The sequence below is a fragment of the Brugia malayi genome (assembly GCF_000002995.4).
Source record: "Brugia malayi strain FR3 genome assembly, contig: Bm_v4_Chr1_scaffold_001, whole genome shotgun sequence".
Lineage (NCBI taxonomy): Eukaryota > Metazoa > Nematoda > Chromadorea > Rhabditida > Onchocercidae > Brugia > Brugia malayi.
The window spans coordinates 4,341,778-4,367,605 of NW_025062475.1; the positions used below are offsets into that span (position 1 = coordinate 4,341,778).

The 25,828-nt window shown below is 24.0% G+C and overlaps 1 protein-coding gene and 1 non-coding gene across 2 annotated transcripts in view; both read right to left on the reverse strand.

The window, feature by feature from the left end:
* Window positions 1-3,667: 3,667 nt before the first annotated feature.
* The window catches only part of Bma-lim-8 (Uncharacterized protein), a gene marked incomplete at both ends in the record, with an annotated part of 31,207 nt that continues 9,046 nt past the window's right edge, over window positions 3,668-25,828 (reverse strand). Inside the window, 23 exons of the mRNA XM_043076527.1 lie at window positions 3,668-3,858; window positions 4,947-5,055; window positions 5,576-5,741; window positions 5,966-6,099; window positions 7,058-7,123; window positions 7,242-7,370; window positions 7,855-7,979; window positions 8,506-8,871; window positions 9,231-9,428; window positions 9,910-10,048; window positions 10,425-10,598; window positions 10,882-10,986; window positions 11,923-12,069; window positions 12,272-12,441; window positions 12,739-12,829; window positions 12,937-13,119; window positions 14,135-14,385; window positions 14,887-15,022; window positions 21,536-21,656; window positions 21,982-22,088; window positions 22,358-22,486; window positions 23,691-23,805; window positions 24,108-24,196. Of these exons, the coding sequence (XP_042932461.1) occupies window positions 3,668-3,858; window positions 4,947-5,055; window positions 5,576-5,741; window positions 5,966-6,099; window positions 7,058-7,123; window positions 7,242-7,370; window positions 7,855-7,979; window positions 8,506-8,871; window positions 9,231-9,428; window positions 9,910-10,048; window positions 10,425-10,598; window positions 10,882-10,986; window positions 11,923-12,069; window positions 12,272-12,441; window positions 12,739-12,829; window positions 12,937-13,119; window positions 14,135-14,385; window positions 14,887-15,022; window positions 21,536-21,656; window positions 21,982-22,088; window positions 22,358-22,486; window positions 23,691-23,805; window positions 24,108-24,196 (3,441 nt within the window). The remainder of the gene's footprint in view (window positions 3,859-4,946; window positions 5,056-5,575; window positions 5,742-5,965; window positions 6,100-7,057; window positions 7,124-7,241; window positions 7,371-7,854; window positions 7,980-8,505; window positions 8,872-9,230; window positions 9,429-9,909; window positions 10,049-10,424; window positions 10,599-10,881; window positions 10,987-11,922; window positions 12,070-12,271; window positions 12,442-12,738; window positions 12,830-12,936; window positions 13,120-14,134; window positions 14,386-14,886; window positions 15,023-21,535; window positions 21,657-21,981; window positions 22,089-22,357; window positions 22,487-23,690; window positions 23,806-24,107; window positions 24,197-25,828) is intronic.
* On the reverse strand, window positions 17,981-18,053 carry Bm14628. Its single transcript has one exon. It is a non-coding gene; the product is annotated as a tRNA-Lys (tRNA).

A 25,828-nucleotide genomic window follows, 5' to 3' on the forward strand; every position in this document is an offset into this window, starting at 1 on the left:
TTATGATCAATAAAGATATATATATATATATATTATATTAAAAAAGAAATTAAAATAAGATTGAAAATGAAAACAATATTTTTTGTTGATGAATGTACTTTACAATTGATGATGGCATTGCATAAATTGGTTGATTAACCAAAGGATCACTACAAAAGCGAAAACGAATGAAGGGATATTGCAATTGTTTATTGGATTTTTTTTTTTTTTAAACTGTAATATCAGATTTATCTAAATGAATAGACAAGTATAAATGTTTTCAGCAATGATAACGATAATGATAATGATAGTGATGATAACAATGATGATATTTGGATGGATATAACGAAATGAAGAAGTAAAGATGAATTAATGCTACTATGCATAATGAAAGATGAAAAGAATAATGGATGTAGTTGGTACAAATAAAGTTGAAACACTAAAAAATGTAAAACGATAAGGAAAACGGAAAAAAAAGAGAAGGCGTGGAAATGGGAAATGATTAATGTTATGAATAAAGTTGATAAGAAAAATTCAAACAAATGAAATTAATAAAATCATACTATTGATCAATTAAATTGCAACACTAATTAGTTGAATAATTAATTGCAAATTAAACTTATAAATAGTTTTGTGATTTTTTATAATTTGTGAAAAATTTGCTTACCAAATTTATTACAAAATGATATCTCATTAATTATAAATGCATAATGATATTCAAATGAAATAAATCCTTTTCATTTTGTAACAAATTCTTGATAATTAATATTGATAATGCCAATATCATATCTAAGCAATGAAATCTCGTTTATATTATACCATGTGTATGTTCTGTAATATTAAATCTTTAAAAAGTATCAAGCGATATTTATTCAATTTAAATTAATATGTAATATTACATTTTGGTACTAACAGAAAATTGTGATCATATCAAAAAGTCGTAAAATTTGTTATTCTATAAGACCCATAAGCTTATAAAAGTATAATTTTTAAAAAATAAAAAAAAAATTCAAAAAATAGTAAAAGGCAGAATAAAAAGAAAGGATAATATGAGTAAATACGAATATAATTATTGCTTTTATAAGAGGTCAACAAGTTCTCATATCTGATTTTTTTTCAAGTTTATGATTATACTGTGATGAATGAACTGAATAATTTTTTTTTTTCAAATGTGAAAAAAGCGGAATTTTTTTTTACCGAATGTGAAAAACCGAATATTTTCCACCAGTATACTTTCGACGAGTGATTGAAAAATATTCGGTTTATTCATCATTGCATGAATAAACAGAATAAGTTTTTTCATCCATCATCTTTTCAAATTACATCTTTTTCAAAATTCGATGGCTAAAATTTCCTTAATAAGTTATCCTGAATAAAAAAATTTAAAAAAAAATTAAATTCACTCTATCTGATTAGCTAATAATTTATCCATTACCGTTGGATTTAGTTTTAATAAAGTAAACCAAGCAATTTAATCTTTTAGTTCAAATTGTAAAAAAAAAAAAAAAAAAAAAAAAAAAAAAAAAAAAAACAAAAAAAAGAAAAACATTGAAGAAATTAAAATATAACTATTCAAATAAATTAGGTAATTAAATTGTATCATTTTGATTTAAATTTTATAAAGTACATCGAAGAGATTAAAATATAATCAATCAGTAAATAAATTTGATAATTAGTTATCATTTTAATACACCAATTAATTTATAGAAAATTTTTTTATCTGTAATAAAACTGATGCATAGGATGAATACATAAATATGGGAATGAATTGGAGCTTAAAATAGTGAGAACAATTAAATTTTCATTCATAAGTATGAGTGGGGTTGAAAACGGTTTTCAAAAATTGTTGCGTTTAAATCATATAATTGTTGTTATTTACAATAATACTTAATAACTGGATAATTAGATGATTGGCTGATTAATATATTACTTTTAATCAGTTACTTAATTATACATGTTTTCTTTTAAATAAATATATTTGCATGGATTGGATTCAGTTACTTTTATTTTTTACTACCTAGTTAGTCTTTTCATACAAAATGTGTTTCCATATATTCTCACTTTTTAAACAATTTATTTTATTCCTAAAAAATCCTTAACCTTAATACTTATTTTCAGTCTAACACTTCAGTATTTTCATTGTTAAAATAAAAATAATTAGAAAATAGTTGTCGTTAAAATAAAAAAAAAAAAACGTTTAAGTAATCAAATTTAGCAATATTTATGAAATGTAAATTACTACGGTGATTTATTTTTTCTGTTACTGAAAAAAATTTCAAATCTTAATTAAGTAATCGGTCATATTATCAGGTTGTATTCAAAAAGCAATAATGCGGATTTTTGATGAATTGATTTTGAGCAAAGTATTTTATAAGAAACTAATATTATGAATAATTATTCGTATGCTGAAAAATTATTTTAAATTAATTTGATGTATTTTAATTGATCGTTTAAAAAAGAAGAAATTTTGTTGCACATTTTGAATTTAAGTCACTTACTCGTTAAACTTTCTGTTATTGTCAATTTAAATTGTTTCTAATAAGTTTATTTAATTAATTCATCTCCGTCGACAAAATCAATCTGCAATGCTCTGATTCCTGCATAAAAGTACAAAATCCTTAATTATACGTAAATTAAGTAATCCAGTTTTACGTATGACGTGAATGAAATTTCATTACTAACATATAAGAAAGATGAAAAAATCTTTAAATTTTAACTTTGAAAAAAAAGAAAAATAATATCGAAAAGATTGTGATGAGTGTAATTTATGCAGTACAGAAGTAAAAATCGTTTTATTAAAATACGATTTTATGTATTACAAAATATCATAAAAGAATTTTCAGAAAAGAGGGAATGAATCTAATCAAATTGAAATATTTATTTTTATAGTTTAAAAGAAGGTACAATACACATTTAATAAAAATTATGGAATATTTTAAGGAGAAAATAAAAAATACACAAAAAACAAACAATTTTGTTTGTTTTTTTTTAAACTATAAAAAAAGAAATAAATGAAATATAAAAATTATTTATCATTTTCATTCCATCATACAAACATTAGAACTAGCTATTGTGACTTAAAAAATATATTTGATGCAAGCCAGATTAAAACACAAAAAATTTTGAATTTTAATTTAAATGAAAGTTATGAACAAAGCAATGAAATAATAGTACGTTACAATGGTGTATTATTATTTTATTGTTTTACGTCATTCTTCATTTTTGCTCCAACATTCAAATATGAGAACTATTTAATAATTAGGTAGAATGCACAGAAAAAATAATGATAAGTAGCATCACAAATAATTTAGCATCTTTCAAATGTATAAAATTAGAATTATTAAAAAAAATGAGAAAAAATCCGAGTATTATAGGGCACATATTAATGAGCAAACAATATTAATAATAATTATTTTTCTCTTAAAAAGATTGACAAATGTCAAATTCGCTCCATATTAATCAAAAAATAAGAATTGCCTCACATCAAATACATAACTGATAAAATATTCTATAATAATAAAAAACAAATTGCACAAAAATTTTGCAGTATCATTTCTAAAGTTTAAAATTTCATTTGAAACACTTAATTTTTTTAAAAATGCTAAACACAACAACAACATTTAAAAATTATGACATATGAAATGAGAAAGGAAAAAAAAAGTTGAAATATGTAGTGGTTCTAAACTTTTTATACTTTACTAAACTTAAGACCAGATTCCTCACTGCTATAGCAACTTTGACAATGAAGCTTAGAATCACGGACCCGAACATCGGTACCACGTGTTCCATTTCCCAATGTCATCTTACAAACATAACATCGGAAGCAACTCAAATGGTAAAATAAATTTAGCGATTCGATAATCATTGCAGCACCACGTCCTATAAAAGATTAAAATTTTATAAATCATTTCATATATTTATATCTATTATAAAGTTTTTCTAAAAAAAAAAAAAAAAACATCATTTTATTACAAAATTATTATTGTAAATCTATGATTACATATATATTTCTTTCATATGTTTATAATAATAAGAATAAAAAATACAGTAACTAAATTTGAAATGAATAACCTAATCATATTGTTACGAAAATATCGATGTTATTAATAATAATAATAATATGTTAGCATGAATTAATTTATTCTAACTATATGATCATTGAAATATACATATAAATATCAGTTATAAGTGAAAGTAGTAATAATATTCAATTATTATTTGGCTTGATTCAACTTATGCTAGTATAAAATAACGATATTTTTGTTTAGCTTAGACAGATACAACACAATTATAATTAAAATATTTATCATGCAAATAGCAAAAGATGAAAAATAAACAAGCCTTGCAGTAACATTTATGCAGACAGGTAAGTTCCTTTTTTTGCAAAACAGTAACAAAAATGCATGCAAAGCTTAAGAAGCATATAGTATTATATATATATATGGATGACACAAATGCAGTTTCATATTTAGAAGTGTACGTCATGTTTACAGTTTACTAAAATATATGCATAAGTTTTGCAAAAAAAAAAAAAAAAATATGTAAGAAATAAAGAACAATAAGGTACAGAAGAAAAAAAACGCACACAAAAAACAAATAATTTTTGTGCCATCTAAAATAATTATGTAAAACTTTCTTCTATTTTTTTGACGAAAAAAAAAGTTAAAATAAGAAAACAAAATTAATTTATAAAAATTTTCAAAATGCAATATTAATAACAAGCATATAAAGTGTTGATTTTTTAGGCAAAGAAAAAAATGTTATTAAATTAATTTTCTTTTCAAATAAAACATAAAGGTTAGACTTGATGAATTTAGAAAAAAGCCTCAATGATGAGAAAATTTTTATTAAAATAAAGCATTTCTATGTAAAAACAAATATGGCAAAAAGGTTTTTTTAAGCACAAAGTTTTGTGAAATAAAGTGAAATTTAAATTAATCATTCAATAAAATTATCATGAAACTTGCCAAGTTCCATACTACAATGTGAGCAATGATGTTTGCCACTTACTGATAATAACGGTTCATCTGTATTTGATGAAACTTTGTTTATTTTACGACTGCTTGGCTCATCTGACTAAAAAAAAAACAGTAAACATAAACAAATCGTAATTGTTTCCGAATGATTATCTACGTAATCAATTTAATGCTAATTCATATGATATGATTTTAATGTTATTAATCTAGTAACCAATTCTGATATTACTTAATTTATACTTAGATGAACATTTAAAAAGCATTTAATAATTTAATTTGGAAATGAAGCTTATGCAGCAAGAAAGGAAAACAAAATTAATTGTTGAAATATCTTTATGTGACAATCAAACTTAACTTATCTAGTTCTTCTAATGATAATTACTTTTTCGACTATCTCCCTCGAATATACATCATCATAAATGTGAATTTCCTCAGTTATTTAATTAAATATTTTGGTTTTGATAACTGCAACATTTCAAACAAAACTGTTTGAAATTGACTACAAATAAGCTAATCATATTTAGAATCTATTAAATGAATAAAGCTAAATTCTTTAAAATAGATCAAGGAAATATTTCAATATTTCATTCTTTTAATTTTATTAAATAAAAAGTATTTACCATATTAGCTCTGTTTAAATCTGATTCTATAGATCGATTATTCTCGGATGATCTCTTCGATTGGTCAGCGGACAAAACATTTTCGATACCTGAACCGGATTTCTTTATTCTTGTCTCTTCTGCATATAATAAATTCCTGGCTATTTTTTTGCTCCCATGACGTGAACTAAAAATAATTTAAATCTGAATATGAGGAAAAAATAACAATAGCCAACTAAAATTTAAATTAACTAAATAAAGAAAAAAAAAAAGGACAAACTAAATTGCTGCCAAATTTGGTGCTAAAACAATATTAAATCGAAATGAAATTCTAGTCTGAAAAAATAATTTAAAATAAAAGAACAAACAAAATTTTCTAATATAAAAATTTCAAAAAGAATTGAAACTAGCCTATGATGAGTTTCAGTGCCTTTATTTGGACTAACTTGAAACTTTAAATCTTCATCAAGTTTATTACGACATTCCGGATCACCAGGACTTGGTAAACGTTGTTGCTCGACAATTTGACGCCATTCTCGGGAATCCTGAATGTTCTGATATATATAGCACTTATCAATACATCAATGTCGAAATATTAATTTTTGTTAAAATCATTCTAAACAACTACGGCATAAAACTTATTTTTAAGGTGTAATATATATGTATGTATATTTAGTAAGCTTATGCAAATCAGTACATATAAAAAATTATTATATAATCAGTAATATAGAAATGCATAAAATAATTACTAATTTACGAATGATCGAAATATATTATTATTTTAAAACATTGCAATATCGTTTTGCTGCGATGCTAAATGAGTAAAAATATCGATTACTGACATTTAATTATGATTGATAATAGAAAAAAAAAAAATAAAAAATGGACACATATCATTTTATAACTGAAATGAAAAATATTAAGGATGAATTGATATTATTTTTACAAATTTTAATATATTTTTTAATGTGTATTTCACCTAGAATATGTTGAGGGAAAAAAAAAAAACTATAAACTATTAAAAAATATATATTCATGAAATGGAGGAAATAAAGTCGTATACTAAATGAAGTACTTTTCTCTTTCATTTATTATTTTTAAACTACAATCAAAAAAAAAAAAAAAAAAAAAAAAAAAAAACGAGAACTAGCAAAACAAATGTGAAAGTTGTGCACTTTTGTGGGAGCGTTAGCAAAAATGAGAAATTTTCATGTTTTATCATATCTATTATCAACATACATATATATCATCTTCAATATACGAAAATACTTTGCAAATATTTCAGCGATCTGTTCGAATGTTAATATTGAATTGGTGACAATGACAAAAAAAGTGATAAAAGAATAAAAAATAACAATGATGATAAAAGTTCACTAAATATAAAACAAACTTTTAAAGACATTTTTTTACAGTTTTTCTTCTTTCGAGAGTTAACTATTTTTATTTTATTTCATTTATTTATTTATTTTTTGAATTATGCGTTTGCCATTTATGCAAACATACCGTTGACAAAGTCTTCATCTGTCCACTACTACTATTTGTATTGCCATCAGGTATTATCTCATTCCTCTAAAATTTTATATTCATTATAGTTTTCATTATAAAAATCATTAAAATATTGTGAAAATAAGCAAAACTTTTCCTTTTTATCAAACTCAAACTTAAAATTTTACTTTAAACATTTAACCTGAATGGCTGATTTGGTAGCAAATGAATGATTGCATGGTACCACATAACCATTTCGTCGATATTCACCACCAATGTTTCTTGGCAATGACATCGTTCTTATTTCATCTTTTTTCATCCAGTAACTTATCTAAAATAAACTTTTTTTTTTATGAAATTAAATTTAAGAAGAATAGCAAATAACATTGTATGATTTTTCTTATTCAATTATGATCAATTTATAATAAACATTTTAAATGATTTAAAAATGCATTTTACAATGCGCCGGAATAAAAATGAAACTTAGTCAATTTAAAGATGTATTAATTTTAGAATAAGTAAATGATTGTCGTAGAATTACTGCTAAACAAAAAGTAATATATGATATGTGTTGATTAATGAACTGATGACTTGGTCAGTCATATAAAACAGAAGAAACAACAAATTTATAAAATATAAAAAAATTTGTTGCAAATTACTGATAATTAAAAGAAATACATAGCATGAAAAAAAAAAAAAAAAAAGCATATTTGATATTAACATTATTTTATCTGACGAATTTGTTTAAATTTGAAGATACAATTTATTGCAGATAAAGTAAAATGAATGATGATAATGCTATGAGTGATGATTACCTTATGTTGTATTGGTGATGTTGTAACACTGCGAACTGGAGTTATATCATAATTACGGAGTACAAGTGGTACTTCACCATCATCCTCACTAGTGAACAAATTCGTAAAACCATCTACATCGCTTTCTAAAATATGCTATTCGTCATTTACGTTTATGATGTTGGTTGAACTTAATTTATACAACCATTCAGTAAATGTATAAATGTGAAAGAATACAATAAAGAGATCTGCCTAATTTGTCTTAATCATTACTCTTTTCCATTCAAATCAACCGTCGGTTTGGTTTATGAATAATTAATGATAAATAGTATAACAATAGTATTAGCGATAATAATAAATTATCATTATTAATTTTTATTTATTATTATTAGTCATTATTGTTGCTTATTATTATTAATAACAATGGTGATAATGATAATAATAACAATAATAATAGTAGTAATAACAGCAATAATGATGATACTTGACAGTGGAAAGAAAACAAGCAGAAAGTAAATGTGTTAATTAATTAGCTGATCACTGATCATAAAAATATGCAAAAAGCCCATGAAATATGGAAAAAATCTGTTGCAGAATTATCAGCATTTTTCTTATAACATCCAAGTTTTGAAAATTATTCATTCCGATATGGTAATTATGATAAATCTAGACCTCGTCTGGAGAAGCTGGAACTATAAGCAGAAGCACCATCATCCTGATTATAACCGGCATCAGTCTTCCGTTCCACTTCCGGTATAAAATCAGCTAATTTACCAGGTTTTGGCTTATCATGCAATGATGTGACACGATAATCTGGATCACCTCCACCAGCAGTAATAGAGCATGATGTACTACTAGCCAATGATGTACGACTGGAAAAACGTTCACGTGAATGTCGCATTGCATATTTTCCACCTAAGTACGCCATTCGTGAATCATCATCATCCAGAGTTGAAATTGATGACAAAACTGAATTGCTACGCATAACAATTCCATCTTTCACATTATGTGTAATAGGAGCAACAGTAGTAGAAGTAGCTGAAAGGAAAACAAAAGTAAATTAAGAAAATATTTATGACAATAATTCTGGTACAATTTCCTCGAAATCAGAAAACTCTCGAGATTTAAATGTCTGTTGCAGATATTTCGTTTTTAATCCAAAAATTATGCTCATTCATATACCACATCAATACTTAGATGACTATTAAAATTGTTCAGAAAAAATGTAAGCCTCAAATTTATGAATAAAATAATTCATTGCAAAATTAGTTGTGTTTTTTTCTGTTTTTCCTGTTTTTTTTAATTTGATTTTTGAAATTTAATTCTTTTTTAGCTAATACCTTCATTCTATTCTCTGATTCTTTCAATACTTTCTCGTATGAATATTAAGTATTTACTTGTAGCTGTCGGAAATTTATCATTTTCTGGTTGTTTATTGATATTTCCGGTTGACCATTTACGTGTTGGAGAACAATGTTTTTGCTTTCGAATTCCTTTGCAGTTGCTATTTTTAGTAGTGCATTTATCACCAAATAATGCTCGTTTTTGATCAAAAGAAATTGTTGATCTTTGATCGACTGATGAAGGATTTTCAGCTGATGATATTCGTGGACATAAAAAATAAAACAAATAATAATACAAATAATTTGTAAAAAATAAACTAAAACAAATAAAATTAAAAAAATAATTTATTTCAAAATATTGCTAATTCTTCATTAAAAAATTACAACCAGCGATATATGATTAGTTTCTTTGATTTCTAGTTTCGAAATATCGCTAATTCTTTTAAGCAAAAATTTACTAACATGAAGAATGCGATTACAAATTAATTAATACTTTGATTCATAATTTACTAATCAAATCAAGCAATTTTTTCTCTTTTCTTTTTTTTTTTTTTTTTTGCTAATTAATAGTTCCATTAATGATTAGTGAATTGCTCATGAGGGGCAGATGTTTTATGGAAATTAAAAATTAAATCATTTGTTTACTTAATTTCCGAAACAGTTTTCCTATTTCAAAACGAATAATTTTACTTTTAATTTTTGCAATCTAAATGAAATATCATGAAATCAGTACCAATTACAGCATTATCAGATCGTCGAATTTTTAATTCGATAGTTCCAATACGTTCTGCTTCATGCAACATCCTCACGATACACTGGTAATATCTATCCAGTACTGATTCACCATTTATGCTTAATAACAAATCACCAACCTGAATGTCACTTTATTTAATTTTAGCACTTTTTTCGACTATCAATTTAAACATTTTCATTTGATTAGAAATGAAGATTGAATTTTTTTTTTTATATTTTTAAAAGATGAAATAATTTATATAATCTTCCTGCAAAAGATTTCATATAACTTTTTCTTTATTCAATAAATTATGTTATTTAATTTAATTATTCTATAAATTATGGTTGGGAAGGATGGAATTTCAAATTATTCAAAGTATCTAAAAATATCTTTCGTAGCAATCAAAATTACCAATTTTTTAGAAAACTGAGTATTGTAGATTAATTTTAGCTTTTGGAATAAATAAGCTTATATATCGGAGAAGTTATAATAAGTTGCGAAAAAAAAGAACAAACCTGTAATCCAGCTTCATCAGCAGGTGTTCCTACAATAACAGCATCAATTTTCACAGGTGCATTTTTATCTTTACCACCGGCAATTGTAAAGCCAAAATATTTCCTTGTATCATTTCCATTATCATTACTCAAACTGATCTTCACACTAATCATTTCACCAGTACCATTTTGTTTCTAGGAAATTTAGAGGTGAGACGAAAATATTAGTTTAAAGTTTCAGTTTTTTTCGTCATTAACAATTATTCCTTTTAATAATTGTTATTTTAAAAATTTTCGTTTAAAACTTCGGGTTTAATTCTAAAAATTTTGAATTGCACTAAATGTGTAAAATATAAATTTTGTTCCATTTCTATTATTATTTCGAAATAAATATTAAAAATTTGATGATGGATGTATCAAAATTGGTTTGTTAAATTTAAATTCTTTAAAATTTCGGCCAAAAGTTCAAATTAAAAACCATTTTCGTATGATTCTTATCGATATTGCTTGGCTGATAAGCAGCACCTGGTTTGTCTTCAAATTGAATATCAACCGTTTTCAGATGTGATTTTGGAACTGTTCCCTACAAAAGTAACGAATAGAAATGAAAAAAAAAAAACGCACAACGGTTGTTTTATTTCTTATTGTATAAGCAATAAAAGAATATTTTTAAAGGAAAAGAGATTTAATGAAATAGCAAAACACGATGATACTTCTGAATTAATCTCAATTTGTTTTTTGTGGTATAAAGAAGAAAAGTGTGAAAATCAGTGTGTAGTATTAATGCATGAGAAAATTTGAAAGAAATTAATTATTAGAAGTAGCTCAATTGTAATGTAATCTAAAATAGTAGTGGAAAGGAAAAGTTTTTTGGCATGATGGACAAAAAAATGCGATATAATTTTTGGATTCAAATGAAACTGCTTAACAAGAGATTGAATGAAAGAAAGGATAGATTTCAAGTATGAATCATTTTTCCTTTTCTTTTATATGATAATTTTAAACTTATGCATGAAAAAGTTTATTGTAAAAATTGCATAGTAGCTAGAACTAACTTTGATGCCTCATTCTCTGCAAAAAATTCAATTATCAAACACTAGTAAACAAGTACTTACTTTTATTTTATTGCTCGAATCATGGAAATGATCGAGCTATGCTATTTAATGCCTTCTCTGAAGTTATTCTCAGTAATTAAAACCATTTGATTAAGCAAGCTCATATTAAACAATTTCAGAAATAATTAGGTGGCATTAATTGGTCCAGCAACATAATTTGAGCACAAAAAAAAAAGATAAAATAATAGCATAATCAAATAATAATCAGATGTGTCATAAATAAGCAGTAAAAGCTGAGTGATGAATGAACAGATATGAATAGTTAATTCTTAACATTTTAATAATGAGAAACTTCTAATTTGATCAAATATTATGCAACCGTACTGTAGAAAACATATAAATACGGTAACGTACCGTATATAAGTACTGTAGCTTTTCATTTTCTTTTCATCCTTTTTTCTTACCTCATGAATTTCATTCGTTAAACGACTAGTTCTTGAAAATTTTGGCGATGTACGTGGATAAATTCCATCGATGGTTCCTACAAGATGCCCTTTGGCTTGAACTGTTGATAACGCTGTTGAAGTATACGGTAAAAATGGTGATGTAACCTGTAAATGATGCAAATGACAAAAAGACTATAAATGTTGTAAAATAAAGAAATAATTGCAGAATTTCAGTAGCTTTAATACAAGATAAAAATTCAATAATAATAAATGAATGAACAAATGAATAAAAAACCGAACAAATATAAGTATAAACTATATGAAAAAAAGTTGGAAATAGCAAAAAAAGAAAAGTGGAAATGCAAACTTGTTTTGGTTTATTAGTATTATCAGTTTCATTTTGAGCATTATCATCACTCGTTTCAATTACTGCTTTATTATAAATGTGACACGGTGAATTAATTTGCCGAGGTGTCGGAAATTTCACAGCTGTAATATTCGCCGATTGTTCACGACATAATTCGATACCAAGTGAAACTGAAAAATCCACTAATTACAACGAAATGCATTTACAACAGATATATTTAAAGAGCAACGTCTAAATTAGCATTCATTATAATGTACAAACACTTCTGCCATGTATTACGTGCACTGAATATCTATATCAAAAATATATTTACATTTTCTCTCACTAGTTTTAGTGAGAAAAAAACTAATAATTAAAATAAAACACTACTTATTTTAAGCTAAAATGTAATCTTAGCTATGAAATGATGTGCTTCTTTCCTCAACTTATCCTTAAATTAATGATTTAAAAGGAAAAAGTCTATTAACCATCCTCTGTTGCACTTCCCGATGTATTACGTTTTCCTGTTGCTGCAGTTGATAATGAATTGTGTTTTGTAGTTGATAAAGAATTGTTTTTCTGGAAAAATTATAGTTTTTTAATATATTACAAATTAGTTTAATGAAAAACATCTTTACACGTCTGTATAGAATACATTTCCATTAGTAATTTTTATTAAAACAAACCATATTGCTGTGTTCACTTCGACCATATAAATTGTTTGCTGATATTATTGGCTGTTGTCTTACTATTGTTGCCGGTAAAAGATAATCAGGTGGTGCCGGAAAATCGCTATCTGAATCCGAATGTTCACCACTAAGATATTCTTGGGATTTGTCAGCTTGTGGAGTTATACTACGTAGCTGATTCTAAAAGAATAATTTTACAGTTAATATAACAATTTTTAATAAAATAACATTTTCAGATGTTAAAACTCTTAAGTTTCGATAGCTATCAATTAAATCTACTTCAGTTGTTAAGCTTAGGAATATCACTAACATGAAAGATTAGTGCAAGAGATTACCATTCTTTTGCTAACACTTAAATTTCTAAAATAATTAACAGTAAAAAAATTTTACATCGTCTTATATATATATATATATATGTATAAGTAATTATTATAAAAAAAAAAAATAAATTGTGAAGAGCTAAGAAATTAAAATAATTAATCTCAAAACATTTTTTAAATCGAACAGAAAAGAGAGGAATTATTGAACAAAAAAAAAAGAGAGGAAGTAAGTCTTACTATATTTGTTTCTCTTTTGCATTAAATTTAAAATAAAAAGTTTTCATTTTTTACATAAAAAATTTATAACAGACGATGAGAACGATAAAAAAATGAAATCGATTATCATTAATTGGCATTTGATACTAATATAATGGTGGTGAACTTATAAACAAGTTTGCAATTAATGCAAACATAATTACTCAGTTTTTCTTTTTTCTGCTTCCATTGTGTTATTAAAAATAAATAAAACAGGTAAAGGTGTGAAATTTGCCGACTGAAAAATAAAAAGAAAAACAATTTTCCGTTCACTAAAATTATGACCTGATAGCAGAAGCTTATCTTAATCAATGATAGAATAATAATTCTGGTAAATTTATTACAATGCAGTTGTCATTATTTGAGTCATCTAATTTTTAAGAACAAATCAACAATTCAAAATTTCCTAAAACTTTGTTGTTGTTTTTTTTTTTTTTGTTATTTCTTTTGTTTGAATTCTATCATTAAATCATTGTTAATAAATATATTTTTCATAATAATTGCATATGATAAAGCAAGATTTACCATTAAATAAGTGTTGTCCCAAAAAAATAGCAATTTGCACATTATTAATAGTGATTAATATAGAAATAACGATTTTTAGAAGGAAAATTGCTTACATATTCGTGAAAGTTAGCTTTTGTGATTGTATCTGTACGAAGTAATTTGCTAGTCGAAGGAGTTAAATAACTATCTTCTGTAGCAAGTTTATTATAACCAAATACCGAATGGATAAAGCTTTTTTCAGGAAGCGATAGGATTGATGGTGATGATAATTCAAGATGCTGATAACAATGCTGTTGACGATTTGGTGGTGATGATGATAATGATGAAGTAAATGAATTCCTCGTATCCGAATGATTTAATTCAACTGTAACATAAGAAAAACAAAAACAAAATTTAAGATATTACCAAACACAATTGTACTAAAATTAAAAAGTTTTCAACACTGAATAAAATATATCATTGAAATTTTCCATTAATGTGATTACACCAATCGTAATTTCTCGTGTTAATTGGGTTCATAATAATATCATTTTAAATAAATAAAAATAAAAAAACAACAAAAACAAAACCTCATAAATTTTGTAAGATTTAGGCCAAAAAATCGTGTTTTATTCATTTGCTATCTCAATATTTTTCAAGTCACACATTAAACAGATCATAAAATTTGATAGAATTAAAATTTCTCGTTTTTGTCTTTTTTTTTCTAATGTGAAAACTCAATTGAATATCTAAATTGCCAAAGACTTTCTTTCGTTCATATCAAAGAAAAAAAAACATTATTACAATAATAAATAGAAATATAAAGTCGTTGTTTTTCTTTTAATTCAAATTTAAACATGATTTAAGAGAGAAATGAACAACTAACTTGACGGATAAAAATCAATTGATGCGACAGGTGAATGATCGTCAATCGAGCTACTTCGACAATTATTCTCTATGCCAGAATCTTCCTGATGTTCTTCTAATGGTAATGAATTGGACGTTAAACACTCTTCCTTTTGCTGCAACAAATTAACTTTTAACTTTAGTAATTGAATGATTTAAATTTTAAAATATTCGAAAGCTATATACTATGGTAAATAGTTAATTCATGAATATTTATAGAATTTTTTAAATTTTACGTGCCAGATATTTGAAGGAGAAATTTTGAATAGTGAAATAATTAAATATGAGATATTATCACATTTACACATACCTTCTTCAACAATACATTTATAATTAAAATACATTTTTTTCTTTTAATTTATACTAAAATATCATTTAATCATTAATGCTTTTGTCAATAAGATCATACTTCACAATTTTTAATTTATTTACATCCTTCACTATTTATTATATTATTAATTATATTAATATTTGCTTTCTTTTCACCTATGATTTTTATTCAAAACGTATATTAAAACTTGTAAAAAAAAATGCAGAAAAATCTTATTTAATGTCAACTGTCATATGTCAAAAAAGATAAATTGGTCAAAGAATTTATTTCTTATTATTGTCTTTTATATAAATGCAATCTTTAATCTTAAAACAGTTTAATGGAATAGTAGAATAAAAGGCAGAAATTTGCATAGTTGGACGACCAACACAGCATGTAACATAAAACTCAATGCCAAATAGCATTTCATTTCTCATTTTTCTTCTTTTTTAATAAATCATTATTTTATCAAATTCATCAAATAAAGATAAAGTTTAAAAGCGAAATGATTAAAAAACAATTTTTGATGACTGAAATGTAATTCACAATTTCGTAATTTCAATTCAAAATTAAAGTTATGGTTGTGGTTTGAATATGAATTATAAATATGTTAATAAAAGTAAGTAGATGCACGAATTTTTTTGCACAAGTAATAATAGATTAATGATAAAAGCAGAAATCAATTAATAGATAACTCAACAATAGTATACTTTAAAAAAAAGAAGAGAAATAAGACAAGAAGAAAACAGTAATTTGAGGTTTAATAATAAAAAAAAAGTCGACTAGTAATTATCTATTCATCCTAAATCGACGTACTCTACTAATAAATAAGTAATGAATAAAGGTAAATTAAGCAATAAATACGAAACATTGTTATTGAATGAAGCAAAAAGCAAAGTTATATGTATAATTTTTGTTATATTGCATTTACAAATTAAATGATAACGAATAAATGATAAAAAGAGAAATAAAAATACTGAAATGAATAGAAAATTAAATCATTTCAATACCAAAATTCTGCAAGAATACTGTTGAAATAAAAATTCTAATCGCAGTTTGTGGTATGAAATTTGTCATTCCAGTAGTTTTATTTCCTTCAATGATACAGCTTTTATTATGACCATTTATTACTATTATTTATTTATTTATTTACTGTCATTATTTTATATTAATATTATAACAATTATTATTATCTGTTTTAATATTACAATCAATATTAGTATCATTATGTTAATATTATTCATTATATCATATCCCTTTTGTTAATATACTGATAATTAATACTTTAAATTAATGATTTGCTTTATGAAACGCTATATTTCCATATATAATGAATTATACATCAAATATAATAAAAATTCCGTAAAATTAACATTTTTTTCGGCGATATCACTCAGTGATTTAACAAATTTTTTTTTAAAAAAAGCTCGATATTAAATGTATAGTTAAGTTCGAAATTTTATATTATTTAGAAAGCCATAAATTAATTAATGAAATTTAGCCATGCACTTATTATTCGACTTGAATACATATTAGTAAAGAATATAAAGTTTGAAATTAAATTCAAACTTCTCTGATCCATAGTAATAACTGAAATATTCTTGATTCATAATATAATTTGACATCATTATTCCTCCTAATATTTTGAGAATGAAAATCAGGATTTTATAACTGAACAGAAAATTATGCAACAATATTTGTTGAATATAGTGTCCTATCAAAGCTAATTATTTTAAAAAAAACAATTTCCTTATCCTCTTTTTTAATTTCCATTTTTATTTTCTAAAACACCTGCATTTGAAATGAACTATACCGAATTATACAGAAAAAGACAAGAAATTGGAGCATAAAATTTTAAAATTGTTTTTTGAAACCGTATAACTTTCAATTGGTTACAGAAATATTTATTTTGCTTTTTTTTTTTAATTTATATCTTTCCAATTCGTTCTCTTTCCCCATTACATCTATACATAATTATATATGATAATTAACTCGCAATGCTTAATCAGTTACAAACTTGTAAAGTTTAACTTACTAATTGAACTGAATAATTCTAAAAGCTGAATTGATTAATATACCAATAAATTTTCCCAGATTACTACCATTTTTGAATGTTCAATGCATTATTTTTGGATTTAATGCTTGGATTAAATATTTTTATTAAAAGAAAATGATTAAATTCGTTGATCCCAGAGATCCTTCATATTTCCTTTATAATCTTTTCTTATTCGTTCTGGATTTCTCATCTTTCCCATAATTTAATCATCCAATATTCTTTTCCTGATATTTTGTCTTTTCTGTAAAAACGTTATCTATTTGTCTGATATTCAAGCAAATATTCTACTTATATTTTCTGCTTCCTTTTTGAATGACAAATCGAATTTGACAAAATTGTAAAGTAAATAGTGCAAAAGAATATACTATACAATAAACAAACACAGATGCGATGTGATAAAATATTAACCAGGTATTAGAGCAAAGGAAATAAAGAGAAAAACAAGTCTTATAATGATAAAAAAAATTGCTATCAAGTAACTACAAAACTATTTTAATTAATCATTTCTTTACCTTTCTTTTTACTTAATGATTAGATTTATCTGCGTTAATATGAAATCATTTACATTAACATCAGATTAATTTAAAGTTAGACAACAAAGTTTTGTATGTTATTTATTCTTATGAGTAACTTTCATTTTCTTTTTTAGGAAGTTACAGAAACGAAAACGGTTACCAACGACAATCAGATCTATTGGAAAATTGCAGCAGCCCGATGCGGGGCTCGAACCCGCGACAGCCAGATTAAGAGTCTGGTGCTCTACCGACTGAGCTAACCGGGCTCAGGCGTAGCCTCTTGAAATGTTCTTAGAAACTGAAGAAATTGAATTCTTAAGTGTTGTAGTAATTTTTCAAGATTTTTCAAATTTAGCAATATATGCATTACTATTTTCCAAAAAATCAATTACGGTCTATTTTTGGTAAATTACTAATTTTAATGATACCGAAAATTGGCAAACTGACCTTTAAATCCTTTGCTTTCTTTTTTATTGTTTGAATAGTAAAGAGGACTAGCAAAAATTGAGTTAATTATTGAATTAGTTATCAAAAGTTTTTATCCATTCATAGGCAAGTTAGGTATATTTAAAAAAGTTACAAATAATTCAATTTTAAATTCAGTCAATAATAATTAAAAAATTTTTTAAAAGCAGGAAAAAGAGTAAAAAATTAAAAAAAAAGGAAGAAAAAAAGCAAAGTGAAAATAAAATAATTTAGCTGAGATAAACAATTTTTGTCCAATAATCATAAAATTTTCTTTCAAAAATGGAACTGCCATCTTGATTCATAATGTCATCTTAACTCATTTGCAAGCAAATGAATTTAAAAATTTGGAACGCAATCAATTAAGGCCAGTGATTACAAAACTTTCCAATGGTTAAGGAATGCCGATAAAAGATCGTTGTCAGTCTCTAACATTTATCATTATTGTGTGCTACCTAGAGGTCATATCAAATAAATATCTTTCATTATTTTTCTCTCAAGATGAACTTTTAAGTGATAGCACTATATTAAATGGTTTTTTCTAATGCAATGAACCATTTATTGTAAATTTTACTGATGCAATGTTGAAAGTCAAATGACGTTTGATTAATTTTTCAAGGATACTTCTTATGATTATGAGGATGATGATGGCATGATGATAATGATAAAGACAAAGATGGTGGTAATGATAACAATAATAATGGCAACTTTAAATAATTATCAACAAAGGAAGTAGAAAATTTAACAATAGCAAAAAGTTTGTCTACTTGAATTGAACTTTTGTAATAGCATTATTGTTATTATTATCATTATTGATATTATTATTATTATTATTATTATCATTCTTCATATTATTATTATTGCCATTATTATTATTATTATTATTATTATTGTTATTGTTGTTGTTATTATTGTTATTAATATGTAAATTCCAAAGAAGAAATTAAATTTTATAAATAAAAAAAAACGAAGGAAAATTTCATTAAAAATGTTATTTAAGTAAAAATGAAAGTGTCCGATGAAAAGCGAAAAATTAGTGATAGAAACGTTAACTGCTGCATTTCATTGAATAATGAAATTGTAGAAATCGTATTGGAGTACATGATGCAAAATGGTGTCATTTGATGAACTCTGACCCAAAAAAGGGGTAAATACCATAAGGAATACAAGATTTTGTGATAAAAAGAATGTTAAACTTTTCGAAATAGATTTAAAATATAGAAAATTAATTAGTATTTAGAAAATAATGTTAGGCAAAAATTTCAAGTATTAAACGGGAAATTAATTTTCTATAATAGTAGTAACGGTGTTTCCACCTGACAGATTATAGTAATACTGAAACAGAAATGTCAACCGATAGGTTTATTGGCGATGAATATTGTTGTTACTGATGTTTATGTATATCTATGCATGTGTGTCTACGTGTATGTGAGTGCATGTATGTATGTGTATGTGTGTATGTATGCATGTATGTACGTCTGTTGATGGTATTGTGATGATGCTATTTTCGTTAATGTCATTAGTACATTAAAATGAAATGAGGACAGTAGCAATAGTATCGTCGCTATCCTTCACCACCTCTGTTCCAATAATCTATCCCCACAACTTTCTTGAGCCAATGAAATCTACTCGAGAATTATGCTCTCGAGATTTAGTCAATTTTCTCTAAAATAGCAGCAAAATGTGACAAATTGTAAAAATTGATTATCTCTCATACTTTCAGTAAGTACTTTTATTCTGCATTAAAATGAAAAATTTTCTCTTCTTAACATTCAATTAATTCTCTTATCAATTATCACAATGCTAATTAATGAAACAAGAAAGAAAATTTAAAGTGTAAAGTTGAGGAAAAGTTTTCATTCAATCATTTTATTACATCATTTACGTAGAAGAAGATAGAGCGGTTAAAGAGGACAATTCAGTGATAAGAAAAGATAAACGAATTATAGAGATATATGATATCAGTATTAATTAATAATCAGATTATTTTTAAGGAAAGATAATCTATTTTTCTTTTTTTTGTCAGCTTTGGTACATGAATTTTTTAATAACTAATGCGTATGTATTTGCAAATAAATTTTAGAAAAAAAAAGAGGAAAAAGAATTGATATTTATGAATTCATTTTTATTTTATAAAATCATATAAATGATTTAACTTGTTTGTTTATAAAATTTAAAAAAAAAAAAAAATTATAAAATTTAGACAAATTTAAACATGCCGAATCATTTAAACGTTGCTAATTTTAATGTTAGAAAATTAGTATATAATGCTTAGGAATTTAAAGTTGAAAATTTTTTCCTATGAGATTGATAAGAGTCATTAATCATATTTCTTTATTTTAATCGTATACTAGATTGTTTCTAAAGTGTATCATTTACAAAACGAATACTATATACTAACTATTATGGAAAGAACGTAAAATACTCGTTCATTATTTTTAATCATAAAATTTCTGACGCACGAACGTAAAATACGTCACCCACTACACGAACAATTCGTGTAACAAACAAGCGATAAGTTTGATATGTTTATTAGTTCTTGAATAATTTAATATGCACACAAAAAAAAAGCCCAAATGAATTTAAAAGACATATTGGGAAATTTTATTTAGTAAAAGTATATTAAAACCATTAAAATAATTCCAAATGACAAGTAATACTTAAGAAAGAAACAAAATGATGCATATAGGTATAAATTATGAATTTTATTAACAATAGCCAATTTAATGATATAACATACTGGAAAAGAATTCGTTTTATTTTCATTCCTTCCGTTTCATTTTTTATTTTTCTATTTAATCTTACGTGGACGTTTATTTCTAACTAAAAATACCTACCATTTTTAGAGGTAAGAATAAGAATACAAATAGATGTAAAGATCATAAGAAAAAAAAAAAAGAAAAATATCAAAAATTATTATTGGAACGGAAGAAGAGAAAAGAAAAAACCGTGAAAGTTTAGATTAAAAAATGTACAATATAATATATTTATATAGGTTAATTTTTTAAGCATAAAGTTAAACGTAGAAAAAAAGGCGATTTAAACGTTAAAATACTTAAACACGTTTACTATTTGCATATGTATTCATTTATGTGTATGTTTTTAATATATTTATATACAATATAATAATTTATGAATGTAAAGTTAAACAAATCGATTGTGTGTCAATGTAATGGTAGAAATTAAATGCTATTAATTCATAGTTAGAAGTGTATTTAAATTAAACTATATTTAAAAAAATCATTTCTTAGAATTATTTCTTTTTTTTGAAAAACTTATTAACCTTTTTTGAATCATTGATATTATCATTTGTTGAATGTTGTCGATGTTGTTTCTCTTTTTCTTTCTGTTGTTGATTTTGTTGAATTATTTTACTTTCAATAATATCTTCTCGTTTTTTGTCACTAAACTTTCTTCCAAAAATATTTTATTAATTTCAGATTTTCTAATCAGCAATTGATAATTTTCAAATTAGCACAAGCTAAAAACTATGCATGATAAATTTCATGCAACAACAATTATTTTGATTTTTATTATGATGAAAAATTCTAAAAACACTATATGACACAAATAGATTTATACATATTGCTGTCTCTTATCTATCTAAGATAATCTGCCAATGATAATTAATGATATTCATTCGTTCGCTATTTGTTTAGAAAAGAATTTTTTCGTCTTTTTAAATATTTTAATCCTTAAATTTAAAAAAAAAATTAAAGAGACAGAAACCTTTTAGAAATACTTTCATCTTTCCATCTTAATATAGCTGTCTTTCGTTTTGATAACCAGGAATCTAAATTTGATTGCCATCCTGTCTCATCCTCATCATCATTACACTGAAATTATTAAAAAAATTCCAAATTATTTTAGCAATATCTAAATTTTTCTAAATTCTTTCCCTTAAATAGAAAACTAAATTTTACTAAAAATGTTATATACATATATATACGTAGCACCGATGAATTCAAAAAGCTAACAAAAAAATTAAAATGAAAAGTTGATAAAGCTGGAACAAGAATTCAATGTATTCAAATCCAAATTTACTGCTTATATTTTGATGAATTGAAAATATTAGAAAATAAATTTAAGTATGAATTTAATGTACCATATTTTTGCGAGCTTCATCACGTATCCTTTTCTGTTGATCAGATATGATAAGTTGTTGTTTAGCTTGTTCGCATAATGCAGTTGCGCCTGATTGTGCGGTAACAAATTGTAAAGGATTATGTGCTACCTGTAAATGAGAAATGTAATTCATATTAACAATAAAATTTACGATTAATATTAGCGAGGTATATTGCATAGATTTTATTTTTGTTTATTTTCTATATTTAACAAAATTGATTTGTTAGAAATGTTTGTTTAATAATGAAATAATGATTTTTCTGACTGGAAACTGGAATTTACTAAAATTAAATTTAAAAATTTATTAAAATATTGACGTGTAAATTGAAGATGTAGAAATAATTGTGATGAAAAAGAACTACCTATATCACTGAATTGACGTTAAATTCATGCAAAGGTTTATAATATAATAAATATTGAACAATTTTAATAACTTATTCCTGATTTCTAATTTTTTGTTTAAAAATTTGCTGCTGATAAAAGTTAAAATTTATAATAATTAATAATTTCCATTAATAAATTAAAAAATAAGTGGTAAATTGTGTTTTACTATAATAATTACTTCCTGTAAATTATAAATTAATATTTCACAAAAAAAAAAGAAAAAAAAAATTGTGAGATGTATGAAAAAAAAAAAAAAACTGCTATTAAAATAACAAAAAGCTGGAGATTATCTAACAAATGTACCAAAAAATTATTATTAAAATTGAAAAAAGGTAGTCAGAAGATCATTTTACTCATTACTTTCAAGTTTTACAACTTTTCTTTATTTAAATCACAAAAAATCAAATAATTCATTATTGCAAACAATAAAATTACATGCAAGTATTCCTTTCTTGTTCATTATTTCTTGTCAGACATAAATTGAACAAAAAACTAACAATTTAAATTTGTTTCACTCTTATAATCTGGTAACTTTAACATATTTTTTAAAATAATTTTTTAATTACTAAAACTGCTTTATGCACATCAGAAAAAACCGTACTAAACGGATTAAATGAAACTTAAAGATTTTTATTGTGCTTTTAAGACTAAATCTAAAATTTTAAATTAGAAAGTACTATTTGTTTACTATAACTTGACTCTCAAAATAATAAAAAATCACAATTAATAAAATTTTATCTTTTTTTTTTAAATTTCAATTTGAATAAAATTAAAATTTCCAAAGCATTCTATTAAAAGTGAAAATTTTAATCAAAAGTTCGAAGTTCATTAAAATTTATTGGATTATGAGATGAAATAATGAATTTGTTTAATGAAATTATAAAAAAATTTACCTGATTTTAATTATAAATAATGGAATGGAATCATACCTGTGAAGTAAGCTTAAGTTGTTGTCTAGTCGGAATCAATCGTTCACTACTTTCTGTATTGTGTTCACTATTGTATGATGGACCGCTACGGCTACCGTTTGTTCCGGTCGAATAACTGCAAGGTACAAATAATCAGAGTAATAGAAATTTATTCGGAATTTTAAAAAATAAAAATTAATCAAAAATTTTAAGCCAAATCATTAGCTTTTTTATTTATGAAAAGTAAAAAGAAATATATCTGAGAAAGGAAAATGAAATTGATTTTTCATCCTACAATAAGTTAAAACTGTATGGAAATTTTCATCATTTAATAAGTTAAAATTATTAAATATAAATTTAAAATAAAGTATTTACTAGCTAATGCTATTTATAATAGGTAAATAAATGATAAGAAATAAACAAAGTTGAAATTTGAACCTGCTCAGTTCTTCAGCAGAATATTCACTATTTAAGTCGGCCAAATACTTTTTTACTGTATAATTATAATCCATTGTTGTGACCACTCCCTAAAACTAAAATTTTTCCAAAAAAGAAAAAAAAAATTATTACAAATATTTTTTGAACTATGTTAATTTGATTAGCTAATAAAATAATTTAAAAAAAAAAAAAAAAAAAAAAAAAAAAAAAAAACAAAGAAAAACAAGCAAAAAGAAGGCTAAGAATTCATAATTAAAAACATTCACACTTCATTAATTTATTCAAGCAAAAATTAACAAACGAACTATTTTTGAATATCATTTTAAAAGCCTTTCAGTAGTTCAATAAGTCATTTTTAAACTGCTAATTAATCAAATGAATTATGCATTATATAATAATTAGTGCCATAAAATTATATTATTTAGTTAAAGAAGAATAATTCGATATATATTCAGGTGTAAATCTTGAATTCTCTAGAAACAGTTAAAGTTTGTAGAAGCAATATGTGAGTGCAAAAGTAAATGCATGCATATTTATATAACAAATGGTAAATTTTACACAAAAAAATTGAATGATTTCCACAAATTTCTATGAAAAAAAAAAAAAAGGAATATTGAGTATACAAGTAAAGAATTTATAAATTCTAATTTATAAAAGAAATAGAAATATTAAGTTTATATTTATGGAGAAAAGAGCATCTACTATAATTTTGTACTATATAATAAAATATTTATCTACTATAATAAAAAAATATCTACTATGATAAAATATTAATTACTGAGTAAAAAAACTGGTCTAATTATAAATGAATAAATAAATCATCAATTATTTAAGTAATCAATATGAAATACTGTAAGAATATTATTAACTCATACAATTAGTTATACAACGAAAAAAAAATAATGACTTCATCATAATTAATTCCAAGATGAACTTTATATATTATAAAAGGGGGATAATTATAGTGGTAAGCACATGTAATTAGTATTATTTTAGAACATGATAATTAGTACGATCGTCTGATGTACGATTATAAAATGATATGAAAGCATTTAGAACTAATGAAAGTAAGATTATTATACTTTTAAATTTATCACATCAGTTAATGTTTTATTTATTCGTTTTTTCTTTTGAATATTTCTTAAAGATTTTTTTTTAAGAAAAAAGGAGGAAAAGGAAATATCGAAGTAAACATTAGCATGAAGAAAGTAAACATTAGCATGTCTTATGCTGCATTACAGTGAAAAATTTAACAAAATAAATGAGTCATATTTTAAGAAGAAAAGAAAAAAAATGAAACAGATTTCCGATATGAATTTACCAATGAATAATTTAATTTCGATAAAATTCATTATTTTATTCTACCAATAAAAACGAGAAATAAAGAAATTTTTTAAAGGCATTTAAATTACTATTATAATATATAATAAATAAAAGGATAAATTAAAAAAGTAGTCTTAGTGTTAACATGCTAATAAAAATTTAATTTAAATTTAACAATTCGAAAATTTCTCATTCATTGAGACAATGACTTTTACAGTAATAAATCATATCATATTGTTTTTGATTGGATCTAACCAAATATAATTAATTATTATGCTTTTTTTTCTTCTTTTTTTTTTTTTTGATTTAAAAGAGATATGTAAAAGTACTAATTTATTTTACAATCCATTCTTTCATAGAAAGGCTAAGTAAAATATACATAGTACTTGATGTTAAAC